The 23,799-nt window shown below is 40.4% G+C and overlaps 3 protein-coding genes across 5 annotated transcripts in view; 1 reads left to right on the forward strand and 2 right to left on the reverse strand.

Annotated features, from left to right (window-relative positions):
- The window catches only part of fmoda (fibromodulin a), a 29,190-nt gene extending 24,936 nt beyond the window's left edge, over window positions 1-4,254 (reverse strand). For all 3 annotated transcript variants that reach the window (XM_049733137.2, XM_049733135.2, XM_049733134.2), the window contains exons 1-2: window positions 4,113-4,254; window positions 2,844-2,921 (exon numbers count right to left, since the gene is read on the reverse strand). The gene's annotated coding sequence lies outside the window, so the exon portion shown is untranslated. The remainder of the gene's footprint in view (window positions 1-2,843; window positions 2,922-4,112) is intronic.
- Window positions 3,532-5,709, forward strand: il10 (interleukin 10). Its single transcript, XM_049733138.2, has 5 exons — window positions 3,532-3,833; window positions 3,921-3,980; window positions 4,068-4,232; window positions 5,210-5,272; window positions 5,356-5,709. The coding sequence occupies exons 1-5, from the start codon at window positions 3,663-3,665 to the stop codon at window positions 5,464-5,466; spliced, it is 570 nt and encodes a 189-aa protein (XP_049589095.1). The 5' UTR covers window positions 3,532-3,662; the 3' UTR covers window positions 5,467-5,709.
- A 2,723-nt stretch (window positions 5,710-8,432) lies between these two features.
- Window positions 8,433-16,778, reverse strand: mapkapk2a (MAPK activated protein kinase 2a). Its single transcript, XM_049732766.2, has 10 exons — window positions 16,004-16,778; window positions 12,155-12,294; window positions 11,021-11,085; window positions 10,863-10,942; window positions 10,654-10,780; window positions 10,488-10,563; window positions 10,285-10,409; window positions 10,095-10,180; window positions 9,941-10,021; window positions 8,433-9,872 (listed from the first exon to the last, which is right to left on the reverse strand). The coding sequence occupies exons 1-10, from the start codon at window positions 16,241-16,243 to the stop codon at window positions 9,723-9,725; spliced, it is 1,170 nt and encodes a 389-aa protein (XP_049588723.1). The 5' UTR covers window positions 16,244-16,778; the 3' UTR covers window positions 8,433-9,722.
- Window positions 16,779-23,799: the final 7,021 nt, after the last annotated feature.

Here is a 23,799-nt window from a genome sequence, read left to right on the forward strand (position 1 = left end):
GCAAATTTTGTACTTAGTGAGTGTGCCTCCTCCATTGTTCAGGAAACAAGCCGATTGTGTTTACTCCCACAAAGGCGCAAACGCCGGTTTATACCGTGAGTGTCTTAGTGACCTAGACTTGGGTTGTCTGGGACCAGTGTTGGGACCCCTAAAAAGTCAGCTGTAAAGGAAAAACAACATTTCGTGGAGTTTTCTAGGAGTTTCTTGACGCACGTGTATCATGACTCACAATGTATTGCATATGTGTTCCTGGAGTGTTTTACCAAAATGTACTACCGACGATGATGACAGAATTATCACAACAAAACCAGCCTTTGATATGGGGAACAGTATGTCTAAAGAAACCCACGGCACCTCTGTGTAACCTCAAGTGTTACGTTACTGTCACATTTCCCAAAACTAAAAGTTGTAGAATTGATGAATGGCCATTTTTAAAAACCAGTCGTTTGGTGACTCACTCGGTAATCTTGAGAGAAGCTCGAGGAAATGTTGAGAACTTAGTGGAATAAATAACTGCAACTTTCAACATACAGCAAAGGTGCAAAAAAAAAAATGTGATTAACTCAATCAACTCGATAAATATTCTGTAAATAATAAAAGAGAAAAATAACTGAAGATAGTTTTATGCATGTTCTTAAGTATGTTTACATGAATGGCAATGGCAATGGCAATAGCATTAGCATTAGCAACAGCAACAGCAACAGCAACAGAACAGAATAGAATAGAATAGAATAGAATAGAATAGAATAGAATAGAATAGAATAGAATAGAATAGAATAGAATAGAATAGAATCCTCTATTTGTAACTTCCAAATCAAAGTCATGAGCTTAAGAAACTTTCATATTCAAAAGAATACTAGGTCAGCAAAACAGAGACCTCGTATTGGTTTCGGGCTTCATTTCATAACAGCAATTTGCTTGCACAATTCTGCGAAATAAACAAGAAAAAAAGAGGAAAATATATATTCTTTAGAATGTATTTAAGTTTCGCAATTTACTAACTGCTCGCAAAATTTGAATAAAGCGTCCCTCCGCCTGCTCAAGTCTCTGACCAAAGCCACACCACTCACTAACGAGCGTTGCACGAATGTGCATGGAAAACAAGCCGGTCATAGCCATAGCTGCTACATTGCTAGCAGTACTTATTCATGACAGTGTTGCAAGACATTAAGGGCTCTATTTTCTTGTGTTGTTGCTTTGTAACTACTTTGTCGTCTTCTATCTACTTTATATTCACGAAACATATGCACAGACAATTGCAACCGTGTTGCACGAGAAGGTGGAAAGCATGCAAAGCACATCACACCACACTTGAGGGATGAACGTTGGCAACCACAGTGGTTAAAATGTTTAGTGACACAATGAAGTATTGCCATTCATTTTCTGCACATATATGCGTATGCACGTGAGTCACAAATTCTCAGCTCAGCAGATTTACAGACGCAGAAAAACCGCAACATAGCTTACCGAAAAGCATATAGTACATAGGCTCTTGTCCAAAATGAGAAAAAAAGTGATTTTTGTTAAACATCTTCAATTTATAATCCAAACTTTATAGCCGTTTGGAAAATATGACTTGAATTGTAAAATATACTCTAAGTGCAGCGTAGAATTTTTAACTCAGACCAACCAAATTAGATTTAGTTTGAAATTAAGAAGAATGTGTTGGAGGAAAATAGTGTGAATCACTATTTAAAAATGGCTTCATAAGGCACGCCAACGCATGAATTTACACGAGAAAAACTTCTCATGTTTATTTATTTTACAACTTGAAAGGAAACAGAGGAAGCGTACAATATATATGACGAGTCATCAACTCGTTCTCACACACACACAATTGAAAATTGCTGGTTGAATTGGCAATGGAAATAGATGGTCAAGGGCTCCTTCCCACACTTTGCCACAGTACCACTGCACAGTCAGATTGAGAATTGAGTAACTGAACGGCGTAGCATGATGTTGCGCTTGTGCATTGTGCACTTAGCCGAGCAGAAAAAAAATGTTCCCACCAACTGTGTGCCATTCAGACAAAATAATTCCTAAGCAAATCAAGATTGATTCAAGGAAGAGCCACTGAATATTTTTCAACCACCAAGTCAGTGTCTTGCTCTCTGCACTTGAACTAACAGAGAATAGTAGAATACAGGTTAAAAATAATTATCTTGATTCTTTGAGTATTAACATTTAAATCTAAATATTTTGAACGATTATTAGATTACACCACACTGCTAGCTGTCACTGTTTGTCACTGTTTCTATTTAATGTGTGACTCAAGTGTCAGCAGGATATCTAACATTAACTTGGCCCAACTGAGACAAGCTGTGTGAATGACTCTTAGCACCACTTCAAAATACCAAAGTTACCCAATTGTGATCATGATAGATGGACAGGGAACACGGGACACAAGAACGGGACATCCCACAAAGTACAAAATGAAAGCATGTCTGTTTGCTTTATTTCTAATAAAGTAGAACCTTTTAAATCTGAGCAGAGTCCATTGTGGGTGCTGGTTAACCTCCTGATTTGTTTAGATTCCATAGATTTAGCTCTTTATGGCTCGCTATCAAAACATACTTACAGGCAATGCGTCAAGAAGCAATATAGAATCCTTAACTTTTACACAATTACACTTATAATTGTGTTAAAGTGATATACTGTAATTAAAACACTACAGAGCAATCTTTTAAACATTAATGATGAATGCAATAGAAACTGAAGCAATTTTCTAATCCCAACTGTTAAAATGAAAAGTCTAAACCAAAAGTGTCAATTAATGCATTTGAAATCTTAACACTGCCTATGACAACAACCATACAGTGGCTATATTACTAGAATCAACTTACCTCACAGAACTTGTACACGTATGTTTGTCTTCTCTTGTCACTTTCAGTAAGCATTGATCACTCTATCCTTTGGTGTTACTGTTGCAAAATCGAAAGAAAAATTACAAACATTACAAAAGCAAAAGATTTCATTCGTCATTGTATCACCTCTGTATTGACAAATTTTAAGTTTGGTTGCAATGTGAGGGTCCAGTTAATAGTACATTTTTGAAACATCTCATTAATAACGCTGAATGGAGTCACACTTATTGCACATTTTTCAACATTACTTGATAAATTGTAAAAATACTAAACCAAGACAGTTGTCAAGTATGTAAATCCAAAGCTTCATCAAAATGTTAAACAAAGTCAGATTTTTACAGTATGAGAAAAATATATAGAGTGATCAGATTGTTTTTGATTTTGGGCAACTGACTGACAATTACTGGATGTTAACTATAGCCAAAGTCAAGTCTGTTCAAAATAAGATTGTAGAAACGTAGAAATGTCAACGAAAACTTACGCCGCCAAAACGACTTCTTGTAATTTTGAAATCTAGGGACACCCCAACCTCAACACACACCCCCCCCCCCCCCCCCCTGACATTTACAACAACCTATGTAATGGGTGGAGTAGCCGATGTGTAATAGCCTATACGAGTCTGGGGTGGGGAGGGGGACTTTTTCGTGTGTTTTAAGCAATATTAAGCATTAAGCATTTCCCCCCATACTTCCCACTCAGCCCAAATTTGCCTATATAATAAGACACATTGCATGAGAAATAAGCATCCACTTCCACAGGGTCTCTCGACTGAAAAACCAAAAACAACCATCCAACATCATGAGCACCGGCTGTCTCTCCGTCCTTCTCTTGTTCCTGACTGCACAGTTGCTCCTCAGCAAAGTGTGCTGCAGTCCTAAGTGCAACAACCAATGCTGCCGCTTCGTGGAGAGCTTCCCCGGCAGGCTTCGAAGGCTGCGAGAAGACTACGTGCAGATCAGGGATTTTTACGTGAGTACGAGACGTCGATGTCCGTGAAGACAGCATTGCGAAAAGCAAACCCCCGCACTAGTCTGACGCGTTGTTTTATTTACACAGGAAGCTAACGATGACTTGGACACTGTCCTACTCGACCAGACAATCGAAGACTCTTTTAAAGTAAATTCCTCTATTTTCTGACAAGCGTTTTACATCTGAGCTTGGTAATCATCAGCACCATCAACAGTTTCTGTTTTCTGTACTCAGACGCCGTTTGCCTGCCATGCCATGAACACTATTCTGGAGTTTTACCTTGGCACGGTTCTGCCTGCAGCCATCACCGGAGTGTCGGAGGAGACCAGTGAGTTGAGACCTTATGTGGAGTCCATCCAACTGATATTTGATGAGCTGAAGAGAGATGTCACCAAATGTGTGAGTACAGCATGTGAAAAATGCGTCTTTTACGCGTCTATTGTTCTTTTACCAATTCGGAATCAGACGCGCACGTTCGTACAGAAAAATTGATCAACAAAAAAACAAAACAAATGCATTTTTATTGTCACTTAAAAAAGACAACTCAGCTAATTATAAAACATTACACCAGCTAATTTTCATATTACAAATTAACTTCAATAAGGTCCTGGATAGGGAATATCTTAATTCTCTGAATCAGTTACGTCATAAAGTTCATGTTCCGAACTGTTGCCGCAATATCTCATTCTATTTAAAAAGGACAAGTACAAACAACTGTTTTCAAACACAGCTGAGAGTAACAGTAAAAAGTGGCCCAAAAATAAATACTCGAGAAAAATACAGATGCCCGAACAATTCACCAATACTGATTTTGGTGGGCCAGCATTAAAATAATAACTAACAAAAAGGGTAAGGAATCATTTTTAAATAGATTGAAGTTCAAATTTGAGCGTAATGTAAATTTAATATTTACCAATGCATGGTACGTGCTAGCATATATAACATTGGCTGTGCTTGCGTTTAAAATTTATTGCACATCAAGACAGGATTAATTTATTTAACATAATGTGGGAATTAGGTTGTACAGTGCGCTGTGCAACGCTGAGCTAAATTGTTTTCCATGTTATTTCGAGTTTCAAAGATAAACGTCATAAAATGTGTTTGGATAAGTCCCTTCAGCGTAGAATCAAAAGTCCCATCCTAATTGTGGGATAAATCACTGACGCTCCTGAAGATGAACCACATGCATCAGCATGACCCAAAAAAAAAAAGGAAGTCACTGCTTGTGTGGCTCACGGGAAGAAGCATGACGCATTGAAAAAAAATAAGACGTGTATTATGTGCATCATCCTGTTCTTACAAAAGGGGAAGTGAATTGGAAGAAGTCAAAGTCTGCAGATATGTTAAATAACACACTTTCCCTCTTCTTTGCGTAGAGGAAATACTTTGGCTGCCAGAAGCAGTTTGACATCGTCAAACTGAATACGACCTACACCCAGGTGAGTCTACCTGCATTGCGCAATCATGCCAGCTTCAGCGGCAGTTTTAATTTTTCTAAAGCCAGCTTTGTGTTTGCCCTCAGATGGAGAACAAAGGTGTGTACAAGGCCATGGGCGAGCTGGACGTGCTTTTTAACTACATTGAAATATATCTGGCTTCCAAACGTCTCAAGAACCAAGCTGTGTCCTTGTAAAAAAAATAATAATAATTAAACTCGCTAACCCTCATCAATGTGAACTTGTTTATCTCAGGAAGAAAGCATAGATGTTTAGATTTATATTATTTTTTTACCACTTGACAACAGTATGTGCCTATGAAAAGCCTCTGCATCAGAATCATATTGAATCCAATGTGCTGGCTGAAATATTTATTGTTTCAATGTACTTTTCTATTTATTTTAAATGTGAAACTAATAAAGGATTTGCGACCACGTAAAGCTTCCTTTGATATTTTCTGTGCACGTACATATAAGGAGGACCAAATGACTCACTACATTACACCCTACATCACTGCAGTCGAGACACGTTTAGCGTAAAGCCGAAATGCTGCACTAACCTCAAACGTGACCTAGATCTTCCACTTACCAGCAGCAGCACCTGATTTAAACTTACTGTAAGTGGAACTCCATAGCCCTTGCATATGCAATGGTACGCCACACACGCAAGGTTAAACAAAATAATCGTAATTAAAAAAGCACTTTCCTAATGATTGATTTGATGACTGAAACCGAACTGGTTTTATTTCGACCAAATGTAGTCAACATATGTGTCAGTCAACATAGTTGAAGATTGAAAAACGTTGTGAAAGTAGCAATGGTGACTGAGATGAGACTGAGACTAGCAGATGATGGAGAAACGATAAAACTTGCGCATGAGGTTTCTTGGGAAACTATTTGCCACCTGTCTGTACTGATAATACTCAAGCTGATGATGGCTGATGCTAAACCGCAGTTTTCCCTTTTACATTGTAAAAATTTGTAAGACGTAAACTAGAATAGCAACCTCGAGCTTGAATCGTTAGAAAACTAAAACGTTTCGTGGGTTTCTGTTTACAGCTCACTACCTAATAACATTATTTCAAAAAATGGCAGCCATGATGATACCTTTCAGTCATGGATGATATCCACTATAACTATCCAGGAAAGATGACCATGGCATGACAAAGTTAAATTTTAAGGGGCCAAAACTAAGTAGCGCAAGATTCACTTCTCTCTGTTAATACATCACTGTGTAAAAATGTGGCACCTTCATTGCTTCCTGACAATGAAAATGAGGTGGTCAAGCGAGTAACTAAAAGTAAAATAAATAAATAATATCTCTACGAATCGATTGAAATAACAGCAAGAATTATTAATTATAAAAATTTGAAATGAAAGTGTACCCTTTACCTTTTGGTGAGATGCCTGTATTCAAAAGAAGACAAATAACAATGAAGTTTGCTTTTAGTTATTTGAAGTTTTTAAACATTTGCGCGCACATTACGTGCTGACATATTTACAGCCTGTTAAACTTACGATTCAAAATATGACAGAGGACCTAATTGAAGAAACCGGAAAGTCCAACAATTAGGATTCGAATTTTGCAAAACGTGCTAGGAAAATGATGTCTCATTTCTTGGCCTACTTAGTCAAACGTGGGTCACTCTGCTTCCTGCGTGAGCAGATATTAATCATAGGATGCGAAGCACAATGGCGCACCGCTGCAAATAACGTGGCATAAATACAAAGGTGTGTCATTCACTGGCCACGTGAAAAACTGAGGTCATTGAAGCAGTTTCGAGGCTGACATGAGACATCGAAACAGATCTAAAAATGGACCTCTTTGAAAACCACACCCCATCCTCTGAAAAGGGTTATCTGGGAAAACAGAAGCTATGTATATCAAGTCCAGCACATTTCCTTTACGACACAAATGTGTACATTTCCTGGAAAAAAAATCTTCAATATTGAATGTCGGAGAAAAAAAAAAAAATGGCAAGCACAAAATTGCTCACATGTATTGAGTCATATCTGTTACATGAGCCCTGGACTTTTGAAAAGCTGCATAAGAAAGGAAAAAAAATGTGGGCACCAATAATCTTTTTGGATTTTTTTTTGGGCACTTTAAGAAACACAGGTCAACAGACATGACTCAGTCATAACGTTTGCAATTGGCAGGTTTGGGATTTTTTTTCTGAGATGGCACACTCGTGACAAACGTGCCTTTAAACACGAGTGCTGGCTGGAATACACATTTTTGCGTCGTAGACCATACGTGGCATTCATATAAAAAATATATACATATTATATATATATATATATATATATATATATATATATATATATATATATATATATATATATATATATATATATATAATATACTATACACACACATACATATATATCCATATCTATCTATATCTATATAGATATAGATTGATATGCAAATTTACGCACCTGCCTACTTTTGTTCAAAGTCAAGTAATGATTGCACTTTCTGTAAATCCCATAAACTTCATTTCACTTCTCAAATATCACTGTGTTTGTCTGCTGTATGATAGATTTAACCGAAATTGCTGATCCGAACAACCAATGATTTATGAAGGAATATCATGAAAATGATCAGAAGTTTTGCATATGACTATAAATATAAAGAAATAAATATAAATATATGAAACATGTAGTTAATATTTTTGATCGATATTTTGATGACAATTCACGCCAGATGATATCACCTAGATGTTTGGATTCTCAATTTGAAGGCTGACTAACATCAGTGGGCTTTTTCTTCAGATAAATTGGTAACTAATTTGCTCCGTTGACAAACTGGATGGCTGCTGAAAAAAGTGCTAGTCATGCCAACTGTCACGGTTTGAGCGGAGAAGGAAGCTCGTAAATCACAAAAAGTACAGAGGGGCTGTTTCCAAAGCCTGTAGAAATGGGCATATTCCAGGAAGTTGACCCTGAGATAAGGGGAAAGTGAGTATAAATATCAGGGGTCAGCAACTTTTTGGAAACAAACAGCATCTTTTTGTGTTCTAATCAACTGATTTCTGTTTTATTCAATTATGATGGACACGTTGCTGTTCAAACGTGACCATCATATTTGAATGTTCATAGGCAATTAATATATTTACATTGAAAAGAAACAGTAGAAAAAAATCTTGTGAAGATGCAAGCCTGGTTTGTATGTTTTAATTGAAAGCAAGCAGACAAAAGTATGGCAGTTGCAATTGAACAGAAAAAAGACTAAAATGTGCAGGAAAAAAAAAAAGTAAAAGATTTTGTCAACATACATTTTTTTACAGTGCGAAATATGTGCTACAGAATGTTGGTGTACTTACAAAGAGAAAGAAAAATGAAGGAACACAATCCGTTCCCGTGATCCCAAGTGAGCTGGGAGGTCCTAAATGGAGAGAACACTGAAGAGGAACCATCAATTACACCCGTGATTGTGACGATAGCTTGCTGCTGGTGTGTCACAACAAAGAGATGCTCTTTTGTACTTTCGGGCAGGACGTTTGGAGGTGCACTTGTTAAAAGAAATGAAAGAATGGCAGCTACTAACCACTTGTGTCCCACTGTTCTTCTCACACCAGACGACCGGAACACACACACGGACACACACTTCCCATCTTTCCAATACAGTGATCGAATGATACCCAGCACCATCGGCAAAAGGTCCAAGCAGTGCTTTAAGTCGACGCACCATCTGCATAGCATCGACTTGTAATCTGGCAGCCAAACATGACGTAACGAAATGCCACAAACAAAAAGTCAATAAGGCATGTGCGGAAATGTCTGTAAAAATCCGTGAAAAAATACAATTGAATCTTTTTCCTTTTTTTTTAGCTACGTGCGGGTGGCGCAACCTTCTCTGCCCGGAGACTGGACCTGTAATGAGGATGTCTTAAGGCAGGTGAGAGCCCAGAAAGGTTAGCGGAGGCTACAGGTCAGAACAGCCCTGCCGGGAACATTCACTAAGACAAACAGAACCTCAAACACACACAAAATGAGCAAACAGTCCCTGCTCATTTCCAGGCAAGATAGTCCTTACAATCCACTCGTCAGTTCAAAATACATTTGCTTACATGGTGTATATGTCAAGGACTGCTTTCCGTTTCGTTTTGGGGATTTAGCCATTTTGTTTAACATTCACGAGTTGGAGCGAGACACTGCTAACAGTGAGGGCTTCGTCTACTCTCGAGTGCTAAAATGACATTTGAGATTTAAAAAAAAAAATAAAACAGAGTGCTTCTCCTGGCCTTTTTTGAATTGATAATCTCTTCGCTCAACTAAAACCACAGATCAAGAACCTATCTAAAAAGTGGGGCATTAAAATGCTTGATAAAACAAAAAAAGAGCACTCTCCAAAACATTAGGCATATTAAAACACTGAGAAAAATCCATGCAGTGTGACTCATACCCAGACAACTTATTGCTTCCATTTTACAATCTGCGAGTGCATCTTAGTGAGGAGCGGACTGAGCGTCCGCAATGGCGTTGCTGGCTTTCTTCCTCCTCTTTGTTAGCAGCGGATTGGTCGAGTCTTCAATGGTCTTAATCTTTATTTGCTCATAGTCAACCCTCATGGTTGCCAAGGCACTGGTCATTTCCTCCTGAAAGATGAGCCATATTGGCACATTTCAGCAGACCCAAAACAATCAAATAGGACAAAGTGACAAACCTTGACATCCTCCCACGCGTCTTTCTCTTCTTTTAACACCCGGCTAGTGTGCAGGGGCGTCTGAGGAACTTCCATGGACTGCTGCAGGGACACAAGCAGCAATCTGGCTTCAATATCTTGCAAAATGATTGAACTGGAAGGGGCTTGTGCTTACATTAATCCATGGGTGATTCATAAACTCTGTGATGGTCATTCTTTGGGTGGGCTCCGTCTTCAGGAGGGTCCTGATCAGCTGTTTAGCTGCAATTGGAATAGTTCAAGTTCAGTTCTTTTCAATTAAGGTTTTGAAGTTTTCGAGATGGCTGTTGATTTACTTTACTTTACTACATGCGTCGCATTTTTACCTTCTTCTGATACATCGGACCACTCAGGATTGGGGAACTCGTACTGCCCCATCCTAATCCTCTTCTTCATCCCGGGTGAAATGGCTAGACCGTGATTTGAATAAAAAGGGGGGTACCCACACAACCTGGAGAAGAACAGTTACATGTTGCACCGACCAAATGATCTCACGTGATGCAACGTTAAAAAAAAAGACAATACTTACAGAATATACATAATGACACCTAAAGACCACATGTCACAAGATTTGTCATATTTTTCTGGGCCCAGAACCTCTGGAGCTGTAGGAAGTGAAATGAATACATAAAAAACAATTAGAGAAACGCGAACAATGCAATGCCGTGCTACAAAATGCAGCGAAGAACACTTACCAACATAGTACGGCGTGTAGCAGGGAGTAGCAAGGGAGTTGTGTGAGGTGGTTTCCTTAGCAAAGCCAAAGTCGGTGAGCTTGAGCAAAGCGTTGGGCCTCTTGGTGGAGTACAGTAAATTCTCCGGCTACGGGATGTTTCACATAAAGCGAGTGATGTCATTTCTCCGTCGGACTGTTCCAAACAGAGGGGTGACGGAACACGCTTACCTTAACATCTCTGTGGGCGATGTTGACAGCGTGGAGATATTGTATGGCCTCGCCGATACTTTTCATTATGTCAGATGCCTCTGGCATCAGGAATAAACGGGTTTAAGATGAAATGAATGTCAGCACTGGTACATTATAGTACGGCAATGCAGTTGTACCTCTCTCTGTGAATGCCTGATCCCCTCTGTCCTGGATTCGACTGAAGAGTTCGCCTCCGTCCATGCTGCAACAAAAGATACATCTGTTTTCAATGTTGAAATGATTGCTAGTTTGGGAGCAATTCAAATTGGGAGAATCCAATTAAATGAGTGATGGCGAGACACTCAAATCATTTTATTCCATTTAAAATTAATGCGCAAGTGAATGGTAATTAAACGTACGTATTTTGCACACACTTGCTAATACAGTCATCATTTTAGTCACAGGCTCTGCTCTTGTGTCTGTGAACAGTGGTTAGCGGTACAACTAAATGAAGTGCTGCATGGGAATATGCTAATCAGTCGGCGAGACATGATTCATTCAAATGTCCCGGTGCTATCGCATTGCCACGATTTGGGGTTTGTGTGTGTGACCAAAGACGCATGACTGCACAAATGATTTCTTCCAGCATGCATGTAAAGAGCGAGGGAGGATCTCTCACCACAGCACACTTCGACATTCTCGAAATCTTTTATCTTTCGCTTTTTGTTTACGGAGAAACGCAAGCTGCACATCCTCTGTTGCGCCAATGATCACCAAATGAGAAGCCTCTCTGATTTGCATTTTGTTCATTTTTAGGCCCTCGCTTTCCACACGTGTTCTTGAACTGTATGGGGTGATGAATTATCATCAGAGGTGAGGAAGGCGCGCGTGGTCTTAAAGCGAGGGACCGCCTCTAACCACAACACACTTCGATATTCTCAAAATCTTTCACTTTTGCTTACGGAGAAACGCCAGTTGCACGTGTTCGGTTGCGCTGATCACCAAATGAGAAGCCTCTCCGGCTTGCATTTTGTTTATCTTTAGGCCGTCTCTTTTCCACATCTGTGTTCTTGAACTGTATAGGATGACGAATCATCAGAGGTGAGAATGGTGCCAGTAAATGTACATTGACGCACACTTTCGATCACACTTATTTTACATTGTCATGAACGAGATAATGCACTTCACATAAAAGAACGTAATTATGAGAAGGAACTGCCTGGCTTGGCAGTGACATCTGTTAAATGACACCATTAAATTTGACATTGGGTAAAAAGGTTTGTTTGCATTTGATCTGGGGGACCTTTTATTTTCTGAATTTGTTAACTCACCACTCCATGACAATTAGCAAGCATTTCCTGCTTTGATAGAGGTTTTCATAGACATCAATAATCCGGACAATGTTGGAACAAGGCGATGCTCTCCAGTGGAGCTCCACTTCTCGACGTGCTTTGGAGCAATCCTGCAGCATCTGGATGACGGGACAGAAATAACAAGAAATGAACGAAGAAAACCAGGCATGTGGTAAATTGAATCACTCGCCACACAAGACAAAAAGAAGCCCAATGCTGCCATCATTTGGCGAAACATAGACCCTGCATTGCAGAGATGATTATGTGCAGATATGGCGCCCTCTTGTGGTGGGAGTCGATAATTGCATATTAACGCCAATGATTTATTTTGAGCTAATTGCTGTTTTGCGAGTAAAAAATTGCCAGAAGTTCTGTTTTGAGCCTAGACGCGAATTTATTTATTTGAGGTTTTCTGCAAACAAAATAAATAATGTACAAATGTTTTATTGTATGGGACATTGATTTACACATTCTCTAATGATAAAAACAGAAATGAATAGCAGTAATAGCAGCTGCCACTTATCATGCTTTATGTCAGGGGTTTTCGACTGGTTTTGTCCAAGGGACCACCATTATAACCAAGAAGCAACTCGGGGACCACTGCTTTGACGAAATATTTGATACCAAAGGAGGATAGACCTATACCAGCTATTTATAGCTAGCTATTTCTATATTTGTCTCATGTCTATTTTGGGAATCTCAGCTACAGTTGACATAATTTGAATGGGCAAATGATTCACAAAATTAGCTAGAAAATAAATCAAGTCTAAATAATGAACCGATTTTATTTTCTAAAATGTTGAAAAGATTTTCCATTTCCTATTTTGCGGACCACCTGCAATACCGTCAAGGACCACTAGAGGGTCGCAGACTACCGGTTGACAATGACTGCTTTACATCAAGCCCAAAAAGAAAGGGGGTGTGTGTCAAAGTATATGCCTCCCTCCAAAGTGTCTGGGGAAAGAGAGGTTTAGCTCTGCTTTGTTGTATCTTAGACTATGACTAATTCATCAACATGGTCAATCATCTTGATCATAATATAATCTAATTTTTTTCTCAACTTTCTTTCACCATTTTTTTTATTGCGAGCAGTCAAAATATTCCTTTTCTTTTGTTGCTTTTATAGAAACTATGGTGATCAATGTCATTTATGTTGAAATGTTCAGATCAACCAACTAACACATTTAAATAAAAGGCTTATCTTAATCGGGTTCAAATAATCGCCATCATTTGCAGTAACATTAAAACTGTGATTTTCTCTGTTGTGCCCGGGCCTGAAATGTCAAAGAGGAACGAGCCAGGCCTGTAAGAAGAGACAAGGCCATGAACTAAAATAGCCAAAGCTGAATCTAAATATAACAAACACTACTCCCCCCATCGTCCCACCTACTCCTTCATTAAGAAAATATATACATAACACCCCCCGTGTTTTTTGTCAATAACTGTGTGGCCCGCCCATCTGTTGTGGGCTCTTTGAGACTAAATCCCGAAGCCTGGTGAGGAGGACGGTGCAGATGGGCAAACAATACACTTCCTGACGCAAACACAAAGGCTCCGTCCAGAGCCTACTGGCAGGACACCCGGGAGGTGGGGTGAGGGAAAGATGCACGAGTGTCCACCTGCCACTTGAGCCACAGCCAGAATAGATCCAGAGAAATCACGCTTAAAGGGTGATAAGGCGGTGAACTCGAGATTACAGAGGCAACGCTTAAGCTTGAATCCGTCATAAAAGCCTCTTAGGGATTCAACCAAACTCTACAAAAGGATATGCTCACGTATGTGTTTGCCTGGTGTGAGGCAAACATGTTTATGTGTCAATCTGATTACTGAAATCTGTTCAACAATACAATACTCGACAAACAGCCACTTTGACTGTAAATAGTTGTGTGATCCTTCCGAAACGTAAATAAATACAGATTTTTCCGCAATGATTTCTCCTAATGTAAAAGCAGGATATATTTTGGATTCCATTCTGCTAGTAAAACTTTATTTGCATTTGATAGCTATGACGGCAGCTAGCAATGACATAATAGGTAAATACGTTAAATGTCAAGGGGTGCAACGTAGCCATAAAACTGAGTGGCTGACCTTGAGGAGGAAGTGAGGGTGAAATTGAAACAACAAATGGGGAAAGCATTAACACTGCTTCACGAAAAACATTTCCTCTTCATGGCCGCCACACACAACTGAGTGAATTGTCAATTACCTTGTTTATTTTTTAAGTATTCCGTAAATATTATGCCAACCATATCATGTGAGTTACTGTAATATTGTATTAACTGTAAAAGATCATTTGTTCATTCACAACTTTCCAGGACTGAAGAAAACCAAATCCTTGCCAAAGTAGTAAAAGCCCCGACTTCATAAATAACACAAATATAACCCTCAAAAGAAAGGTTGGGGGTCAAGGCCATAGCCTCTTCCTTCCTCATGGCCTCCCTCCAAATCCTTCCTCACTTTTGCGTCTCGTGACTGAAAAATGGCCAACCACTTCCTCTGTGACTGAACTGGAATTGCTGAATCCAGCTAAAACTGATTTTGAGGAAACAATTTTGTACGTTCACATTCCTAATGCAAATTCTCTCAAAGATGGCCAATTATGCACAAGGGTGCCTGCATCACTACTTTCACGTCCATCCAGGAAATGCAACTTGGAAATCTTGCCACCAAACTACTTCCACGGTACGAGAGTATAGAAGGACGAAGACCGGCCTAACACGTCTCAAGCAGAGAAAAGCATGTCACTTGAAGCACGTATGAGGAGACCGAAGAGCAATGACCCAGTTATTTAACTTTTACAGGATGTTTTCAAATTGTGACTTTGCACAATACATTTTTGTCTGAGAAAGAAATAGCCACCAAAAAACAACAACAACTGGAGCACCTGAATATATGACAGTATTTATTAATCATTGACTAACTGCATGTTCCCTAAAAAGGAGCGTCACAAACAGAGTTGCAGCTTTTAGGGAACTTCACAGCTTGAGAAGTATTTCACCAGCAAAACACCTGACATTACTATGTCATAGTGGTGACTGTTCATATGAAAACTTGCCTTATCCAATGGGGAAATTGGAAAGACAAACATCCCATGTGGTCAAGGGCCAAGAAATAGTTATGTGACAATAGGCCCGATTCCGACATTACCTGGTGTGGTCATGTCACGACAGGTCTGTTTGAGCTCATCTCAGAAAAATGCACTCACACTAGTTGAAAAAAAGTGTTTTCGGCTTCTATTTTTAGATATGACGTACAGTGTAATCCCATTTTTTTTATCTGATGATTCTCAGGTTCAGTGTTTTTCGCGGGCAGGCAGGATAACTCTTCAAGCAAATTGGTAAGAGGGAGCTTGCTTTTCCATATTACCAAATGTCATCTAATTCTGAAGTATTTTAGTCTATTGAAATGAATTTACATCCAATTTGTACTATGCCGAAAGCAAAGGCCAAAATTATTTAATTAGCTGTTATTACATTAGTCACTTTGTGAAATCGTAAACTTTCTTGTCTCATATTTGTAATTCGATTCACAGCGAAAGAAACTGGGCTAACTTTTTTTTTTTTGGTCAACCACTTTTCAGTGAGACCGATCTTGATCTGACACATTTCGATTTCTAAATGGGAAACTATTAGATGCATAATGCATTTCTTTCCTGAGTGACATTTGTGTTAGATTAGATTGTGTCAGAACTTTTTTTCACTTTGGCATGTTATGACAGCTCAAGCAGGAAGAGACCCAGATAACCGGCAGGGAATTTTTTTGAAGTGAGACAATGGGTTTCACTTAGATGAGTATACACATCCGATGTTGCGTTCGAGTCGAGCCTACCTTTAGTGCATACTTGTCCTCGGTCTTCCTCTGGAAGATTTCAAGCACCTTGCCATTGATTCCAAGCCCCAGCACCTGACTGGTCACCTTGTAATCGTCTGTAATGGCGTTCTTCTTTATCTGTAAAGTGGGTCTGCTCAGGAAGGGGAGAAACTGGCCCGCAGGGTTAGGCTGTCCGGCGGGATTCTGTTGCCCGGTCGGGTTGGGAAAGAGCGGCTGGTTCTGTGCGTTGGATAGCATTGTTTTCGTCTGAGGGCTAAGCGACAAGCTCTCGTGTCAAAACTCCCCCGTCCGGCCTGATCAAAAGTCCGTTTTCAAGGCAGGGGCTTCTTCCTGGATTAGCTTCCTTTTGACAAACTATTCGCGGTGTCGCAACCAGGCCCGAGGAAGCAAACAGCGGCCAGCTTTCGTCAGACGCTAACAAAGTCACTCGATTAGCCGGTAGAATGCTAATCTAGCTCGTCGTTAGCATGTCCATTCGCTCCTATTCTTGACCTTTGACTTTTCGGCTAACAAGTCAGCTCTCGGTTAGCTTATCCATCTCTGGTACTGGCTGCCGATCACCGGATCCTCCAAGAACTTTTTTCTTCGCCTAACATCCCCTCAAAAAATGTTTTAGAGAGGCACGTTGCCAAGCAGGTACCGTCGAACAAGAATTTAAAAAAAAAAAACTTGAAGAAATCCCAACGGCACGGCGAGGAAAGTTCGGTTAGCAGTAGGCGGCACAGCAAACACTTCACTTTTCCGAGGGCCAAGTCAGACACCCAGCCAGGGCAGGTTTTACTGCTGACGTCATAGTCTTGTTTACGGCACTTAAAGGAGAAGCGGACGCAAAATTCTATTTTAGGCTTGTCTTATTATTTGTATATTTTGTCATTTATTTACATTTTAAAATAAAGGTTTTTGTAAACTACTCTTTCTTAGTGATTTATTAGTAGGTGACCTCGAATGAATGTTTCCTGTGATTTTTTTGTAGTATATTGATGTTTTGACACGTTGTTCTACAAATCAGGGGTATTTAAGATTTGTGGGTGGGGGAAAGAAAAACAAAGAAGCGGAGAAGCCGTAATGTTTCTCAAAACTGTAAGACGGGGAATTTCACATCTGTTTTCACATTCTTTCAAAAGAAAGTGCAGGCGTTGGTAAATTGGACTTCATGCATTTACTCAGGTCGTAACTGGCTGCGGTTTCAGTCGAGAGCCACTTGTTCTATTATGATAGTAAAAGCTGCAAAGATAAAAATAGAACTGGTAATCTCTATAACCAGCCAGCCAGCCCACGGACACGCGCCAAGGTTGCAAAGTTAAGGTGATTGATTGGCAGTGTTGTCGACCCTACTTCCTAATGGTCATGGACACGTATGACGGTCTATAAATATATTTTTAAAATAAAACTATTAACTTCTTATTTGACATGTAGAAAACCGTTTCAGAATGCAGTCAATACATCTTGATTAAGGTTCATGTTCAGGGGTAAAACTATTCCACGCACTTGTAAAACGAAAAAAAAACATTTAATTTTATTTATTATAAACATTTAACATAATATGTATTGTTTTACATTTATGTTAAGTGCCGTGGCAATACAAAATGCTTTAGTTCAAAACACGAACTGATGTGATCAATTTCTTTATCTCGTTCACTTAGTGATTGACGCGTCGGCTGTTTACTGCAGTTCTCATTGTAACCACTAGATGTCAGGCCTTTCATAATATTTGATTTTAACAGGACGTGGGGTTTGGATGACATTTAAAGCGTTACTATTATAAACGTCTATGATACGTTCCGTGTGTTACTTTTCGTAGGTACCGCAGCTCATTTTCATTTGAAAATACTTCATCTTCAATTTCCTTTTCACTATTTGAATTGACATGCTCAGGTAGTTAAACTAAAATAGGCAAACAGATCTCAATTGAATTGATCAATAAAACAATTGGACGTAATCAAATGAAATTGTCTTTATACAAAATCACAGGTCCAATCCAAAGTTATCCACGTAAAAGACAACAGTGTAAACCACTGCGACAATAACCGGCATCTTAATTTGAATTTCAGACCATTGCTATGGGAGTTTGAGATGAGCTAACAAGATGAATCTTTAACAGACATTTGAACTTGTTGTGAGGGTGTATATTGCATTCAATCAAAATGTACTCACTTCCTCGTCCAAATGAAGTGTCAATGGTTGTGTTCGGGTTCCATGGTAATAATCTGGCTCACTTTAGTTTTGTCACTGTTACATAAGAAAGACGTCTCATGACTTTTTACCCCGGGTCATGGATCCCAAATATGCACACACGCACGTATCTTTTAAATACTCTTACACACCCGGCTATTGTGAGAGATGTCTGAAACTTGAGTGTGCTGGCTGAGCTTTCACAGCTTTGTGCTGATGAATTAACACCAGTTATAGAGCTGTGACGTGACTTTAGATCAGGACAGTGTGTTCTCCATTGTGTTTCTCCCCCAAGGCAAATCCGAGATGCATTTAACGAAACCAGACAACTTTTCCATGCTGTGATGATTCTCGTGCATAGCTGCTGGACTGTTTGTCCTGTGAAGGACCAGGAATGTGTGGCTTGTGCACAGAGCTGCAGGATTTTGGAATGCTGACATTTTCATTTTCTCTTTTGGAGAGCCGTCTCTCATTCCGCAAACGTCCCTCATGGAAGAAAGTCTCCAAGGGCGGTCGGGGGTAGATCCACAGATCCATCATCTCTCTATACCTTCCGCTCTTCATTAGCCAGAGCCAATTTGGAGCAGCAGTTATTCCAGGCGATTTCTCCGAATGATCCTCCATCAGCGCATGGGCTTGAAACCCAAGCCAGCTCTTGATATAGACGCATGGTCAGCATTGGCTCTGCCCGGGGATTCTAGCACCTGAACACTTGCGAGCCCCCTGGCCAACATGGGACCTTCTGAACCGGCTCACCCCTGTGATGCACGCAGTCACACAGATCCCCTCATGATCCCCCCCAGCTATGATCTCTCGCTCCCACTTTGTCCCGCCGTCGCTCTCTAATTGCTATGTCGAACACCAAAAACCTATATTTACATGTGAGATCATTTAAGGCCGTCTTCGTCTTCACGACCTTAGACGAAAGTAGAACTAAATGTCGGTTGGTGCGGCTGTGTTGGTTTATTTACATCCTTTTTGGCTCTCTCGTCACCTCAGTTGTTTCTAGCAGTTCTTCAAAAGCTAACAAATCCTTTCCCTTTTCTCTCTGTGTTCACACACACACACACTCAAGGTCAGAGCTTTTGAATGTGACGTGTTTTCACAAGGGATTTTGAAGGAAATCATACAAAACGTTTACCACAACTTTCCAGCAATGTGAGCTGTGGTCCATACTCGCCATTATCAAGGGGTGGATACTTGCAAGGATTTACTGTACACATACACAAAAAGCTTCCACAGTGACACACACCCCAAAGAAAATAGCAAGTCCCGCCGCAGAACACTCCGCAAACACAGACACGGAAATTCCAAAGTCAAACCATGTTGAAAAAGTCAGTTGGAGTTGGGCCACATTATTTTCAGAACTTAATTGTACTTTATTCGTATTACACTTATCAGCGGCAAGGTTACAAACGTTCAAACACACATACACACACAAATAAATGTAATAAAAACAAACAAGTAAACAAACAATGTGAAAATGAAATAATAAATCCGTTATTCAAAGTTGAATTACTTAAGCTTATTCTGATCAGTAGATCAAAAGGAGAAAACCGGTGCCAGCAAAGGTAGAACATTCAAATTCATACTCAGAATTAAAAGGTGGATACGCTAACCACTTGTCCAAAAACGGAAGGTGAGGTACTCTTAAAAACCATGTGACATGAGTAAGCATGTTCTCTCTCCCACACACACAAATCTGCAACTGCATAATCCAAACAGAAAAGACCTTCCTCGTTCACCTTTGACAGAATCGTCCACAATGCAACCAACTCAGCACATGCAAGGACACAAAGAGCACCATGTAACCTTTGTCATCCATAAAAAGAGCATCTCTCCAACACGCCACGGGAATCCCTCGTTCATATATGAACACACGGTGAAAATTCAATTCGCTCTCTAAAAGTTAACCTTCACCCCAGCCACCACCACTCGACATTTATCAGGTCAGTAGGGCGACAGTTTGTTAGTGTATGTGCGAGCAGTGGCCGTCACGTTTTAGTCACATGAACATTCCTGTAGCCCATATTGCTCTCAACAGCACAAGAGGGCTTTTGATAACAAGAGACAATTATTTAGCCTACTTCTTTTGCCCTCATTTTCACGCTGTTAGCAAACACACTCACACACGCCCACTCCTTCTTCTCATTGGCTCGTAGCCTCATAACGCAGGTTGGATTTTGCTGACCATGCTCCACTTGTCCCACACAGAGGTAGTCTTTGCAGTTATCGGCATTTTGGCTCATGACAGCTCTCCTCACAGGCAGACGTGACAATGTCATGCGGCCGTTTCTCCCCATGATTCATTCAGGCCGCTGACCCAGTGCTGGAGAGAGGACGCACGCTCATCATAAACAGACACATTCGAGTGTTTAGCCACTTTAGTGTTTAGTACAGCTGACGCAAACAACACAAGAGCTCGGGCCTCAGGCTTCCATGATGGCTAATGACCAACAGTGACACTGATTCAGACCGTGAATTTACAGGATGTGTTTAAAAGCATTGAACAGATCTAACAGTGATCTTCCTCAGCGTTATTTTTACAGACTCACTAAATCAGGGGTTTTCAACTGGTTTTGTCCGAGAGACCAAGAAGCAACACATGCTTTGGCGGAATATTAATTTATTTTGTGCCGAAGGTAGTTCGACCTATACAGGCTATTTCTTTGCACCTGTCTCATGTCTATTTTTGGAATTTCAGCTACATTTGACATAATTTGGATGGGCAAAATTAGCTGGAAAATAAATCCAGTCTATGTAATAACATTTTTAAATTTTTTTAAATGTTACAATTATTTTCGATTTCCAATTTCACAAATCACCTGCAATATCCCCACGGACCACTAGAGGAGCGCGGACCACAGGTTGACAATCGTTGCACTAAATACTAATCCATTGAGCAAATGAAAAAACACAACATTTAGTTAGGCTATGAATAATTATTTTGAGCTGACATAATTCAAAAATGAGTGCCTCCAAGCTCTGATCCGTTGAATTTGCATTCCAGCTATCTTCTTTTCTTGTCTGCCTGTATCTCTCTCCCATGGGGAGACCCTTGTAATCCACTAATCCATCTTAATCCAAACGGAGATTATGTGAGGTGAAAGAGCCACTTTGTGCATGAGATTATCCTCCGAATGAAATCACTTTTACAGTTTGGCAGTCCTGAATGCACGTGCATGTATTTTCTTGCTTGCATTTGTCATTTCTTTTTTGTATTGACTTGGGGGTGGGCACATTGCGCTGACTCTTTTCTCTTACTGAGCAGCTGTTCTGTTCTGAGCAGCCTCCCCTCGGCTCTTCATCCCTTCCCTCCGTTGTGTGCATGAGTCGAGGTCAGTGCAGTGCTCTTTAATCCTACCAGTCTGATCCCCATCACGTTTCACCTTCCTCACACTCAACCTAGTGCCCCACTGCCCCGCCATATCAAGCCAGCATCCTCACCGCAGTATGTTTCTATTTACTAGCCCGGGTGACACCTGAAGACGGCCCTGCCTGTCATATCCATGACTTCTTACAAAATCCCATCAAAGCACAAACAGACATTCTCCGGCAACTCGGTTTAATCACTCCCCCCTCCTCCCTCCCTCGGCTCATCAGTCGTCACTTAGCCTGGCGAAATCCGCACTGAATTACAACCGGAGCGGCGGCCATGTGTTCTTAGATTCCCGTGCAGTTGCAATCCCGTACTCGGCGCTATTTTTAAGCCTCCCAGCTGGCACTGCCGCCGTCTCCCCTCCCATCGCTGCCACAGTTGTGCACACCCTTGCAGACATGTGTGTACAGGGTTGGTATGAAGGCCCTCTTGCCTTGACTATGTCCTTGTACGGACATATGACCCACACACCAGCAGGCCTCTCTGGTGTGGCTTTCCATTCCCGGAGCCTTGTCCTTAAACACATACTGCATTGCCCTCAAGTCAAGATCACGACCTGCTGCGCATAATGACCACCGCTTGTTATTGCATGTAAAAATAAACAGTGCTTATATACACTTGAAGCGTATGGCGCACACGTGCTAATGTAAACGGCATGATCACGAGCCATTTTCACGTGGGGCATAAATGGAAATTATTAATGTATGCTGCCCTTAGTTTGCTAAATATATTGCATGCAGCACGTTTCCAGTTGTACATGTCACCGTGGACGGGATTAGCAGTGAACTCTCCAGCTTGACTCTCAGACGTATTGATCCGCGACGGAGTGACTTTTAACCCTAAGCAAGTCTTTTTGCTGATCAATTTTTTCAAAGCTCCATGAAACTTATGCAATGAACAGAGGTTATTTTAATACAGCCCAATAGAGGAATCACTGACAGTTAATTTGGTCTTTTATTTATTTGAATTTCTTTTAACCTGAAAGAACCTGCCTCTCTTAGATAGCAAATTAAAGTCTTAGCTAACACACTACAATTAACTGCTTATATTTCTACATTGAAATGGCTCCTCGTGAAAACCATTAATTATTTATGGCTTTCACGAGACCTTTGCTCTATGGTGCACATGTTGTGTGGATACGCCTTCATGACAAAGTCTTGATTGTGTTGTTGCCTTAGGCAAAACATGTGACCAGAAATCCTCAAAGTATAAAAATTACAACCCACCCCCCAAAAAAAATCAATTTCACAACTGTGAGTCACAAAGCATCCTATTATTCCCTGACACTGTTAATTCACTAATATAGCGCTGATGTTTCATGTTCAGCCAACGGTAAAACAAACACGAACATAAGAGCAGAATCACTGAATTATTGATGTGGCGCTGGTGGGCCATATTCAAGCGTCCCCTTCAGAGGAATCCGTGGGAGTGTGTGCACTCTGGCGGGAGGGTCACAATATAAAATACGATCTTCATTTTGGCTCTCTCCTCAGTAGGTCAGTGTATTTCCTGTCACAGGCAGACGGAAAGTAGCCCTCCAAAGTCTGACATGGAAAAAGCTCTCAGCACAACAATTCACCCAGCAGCTGCTCCAAGGGAGACAGGGATGAAAAAATGAAAACGGGACACCGGTCTAGTCGTCAAAATGTTGACCTTGTTCAATCATGTTTTTTATCATGTGAAATAAACACAGCACTTTCTGTTGTCCATAGATTTTACTTCGTTGATGGTAAACGGAACAAAAAAAAAAAGTTTTTTTCACTCTTGTATTAGGTACGATTATCTTAAACGGCAGAACCGTGCTTAGACACCACTGGTACAACCCAGTCCAACAAGCATCCACTAATTTTGATATTAATTGGTGTTCAATACAATCAGGCTGCACAACCAATCACAGCTCAGCTTTAGTAAATTGGTGAGCCGTGATTGATTGTGACCAGAGATCTGGTCAACTGTGATGTCAATTAGTCCACACAGAACTTATTCGTTTAGTACAAATAAGAAAAATGTGGTTGGACATCCTCATTAAGGATGATGTTGCAACATGCCGGCAATGTTCCTCAGACTTTCTTTCGAGTGTTGCCGTGGGGACCTTCCACCATTTGGGTCTATAAGAAGGACTGGAAAGATAAAACCAAAACACATCAAGCACATATACTGTATATCGAGTTATATATAGTAAGACAGATAGACAGACAGACAGATTCATCCGTGAAGACGGAGAATGAGTCACCGTCTATTC

The sequence above is a fragment of the Syngnathus scovelli genome, chromosome 11 (genome assembly GCF_024217435.2).
Source record: "Syngnathus scovelli strain Florida chromosome 11, RoL_Ssco_1.2, whole genome shotgun sequence".
Taxonomy (NCBI): Eukaryota; Metazoa; Chordata; class Actinopteri; order Syngnathiformes; family Syngnathidae; genus Syngnathus; species Syngnathus scovelli.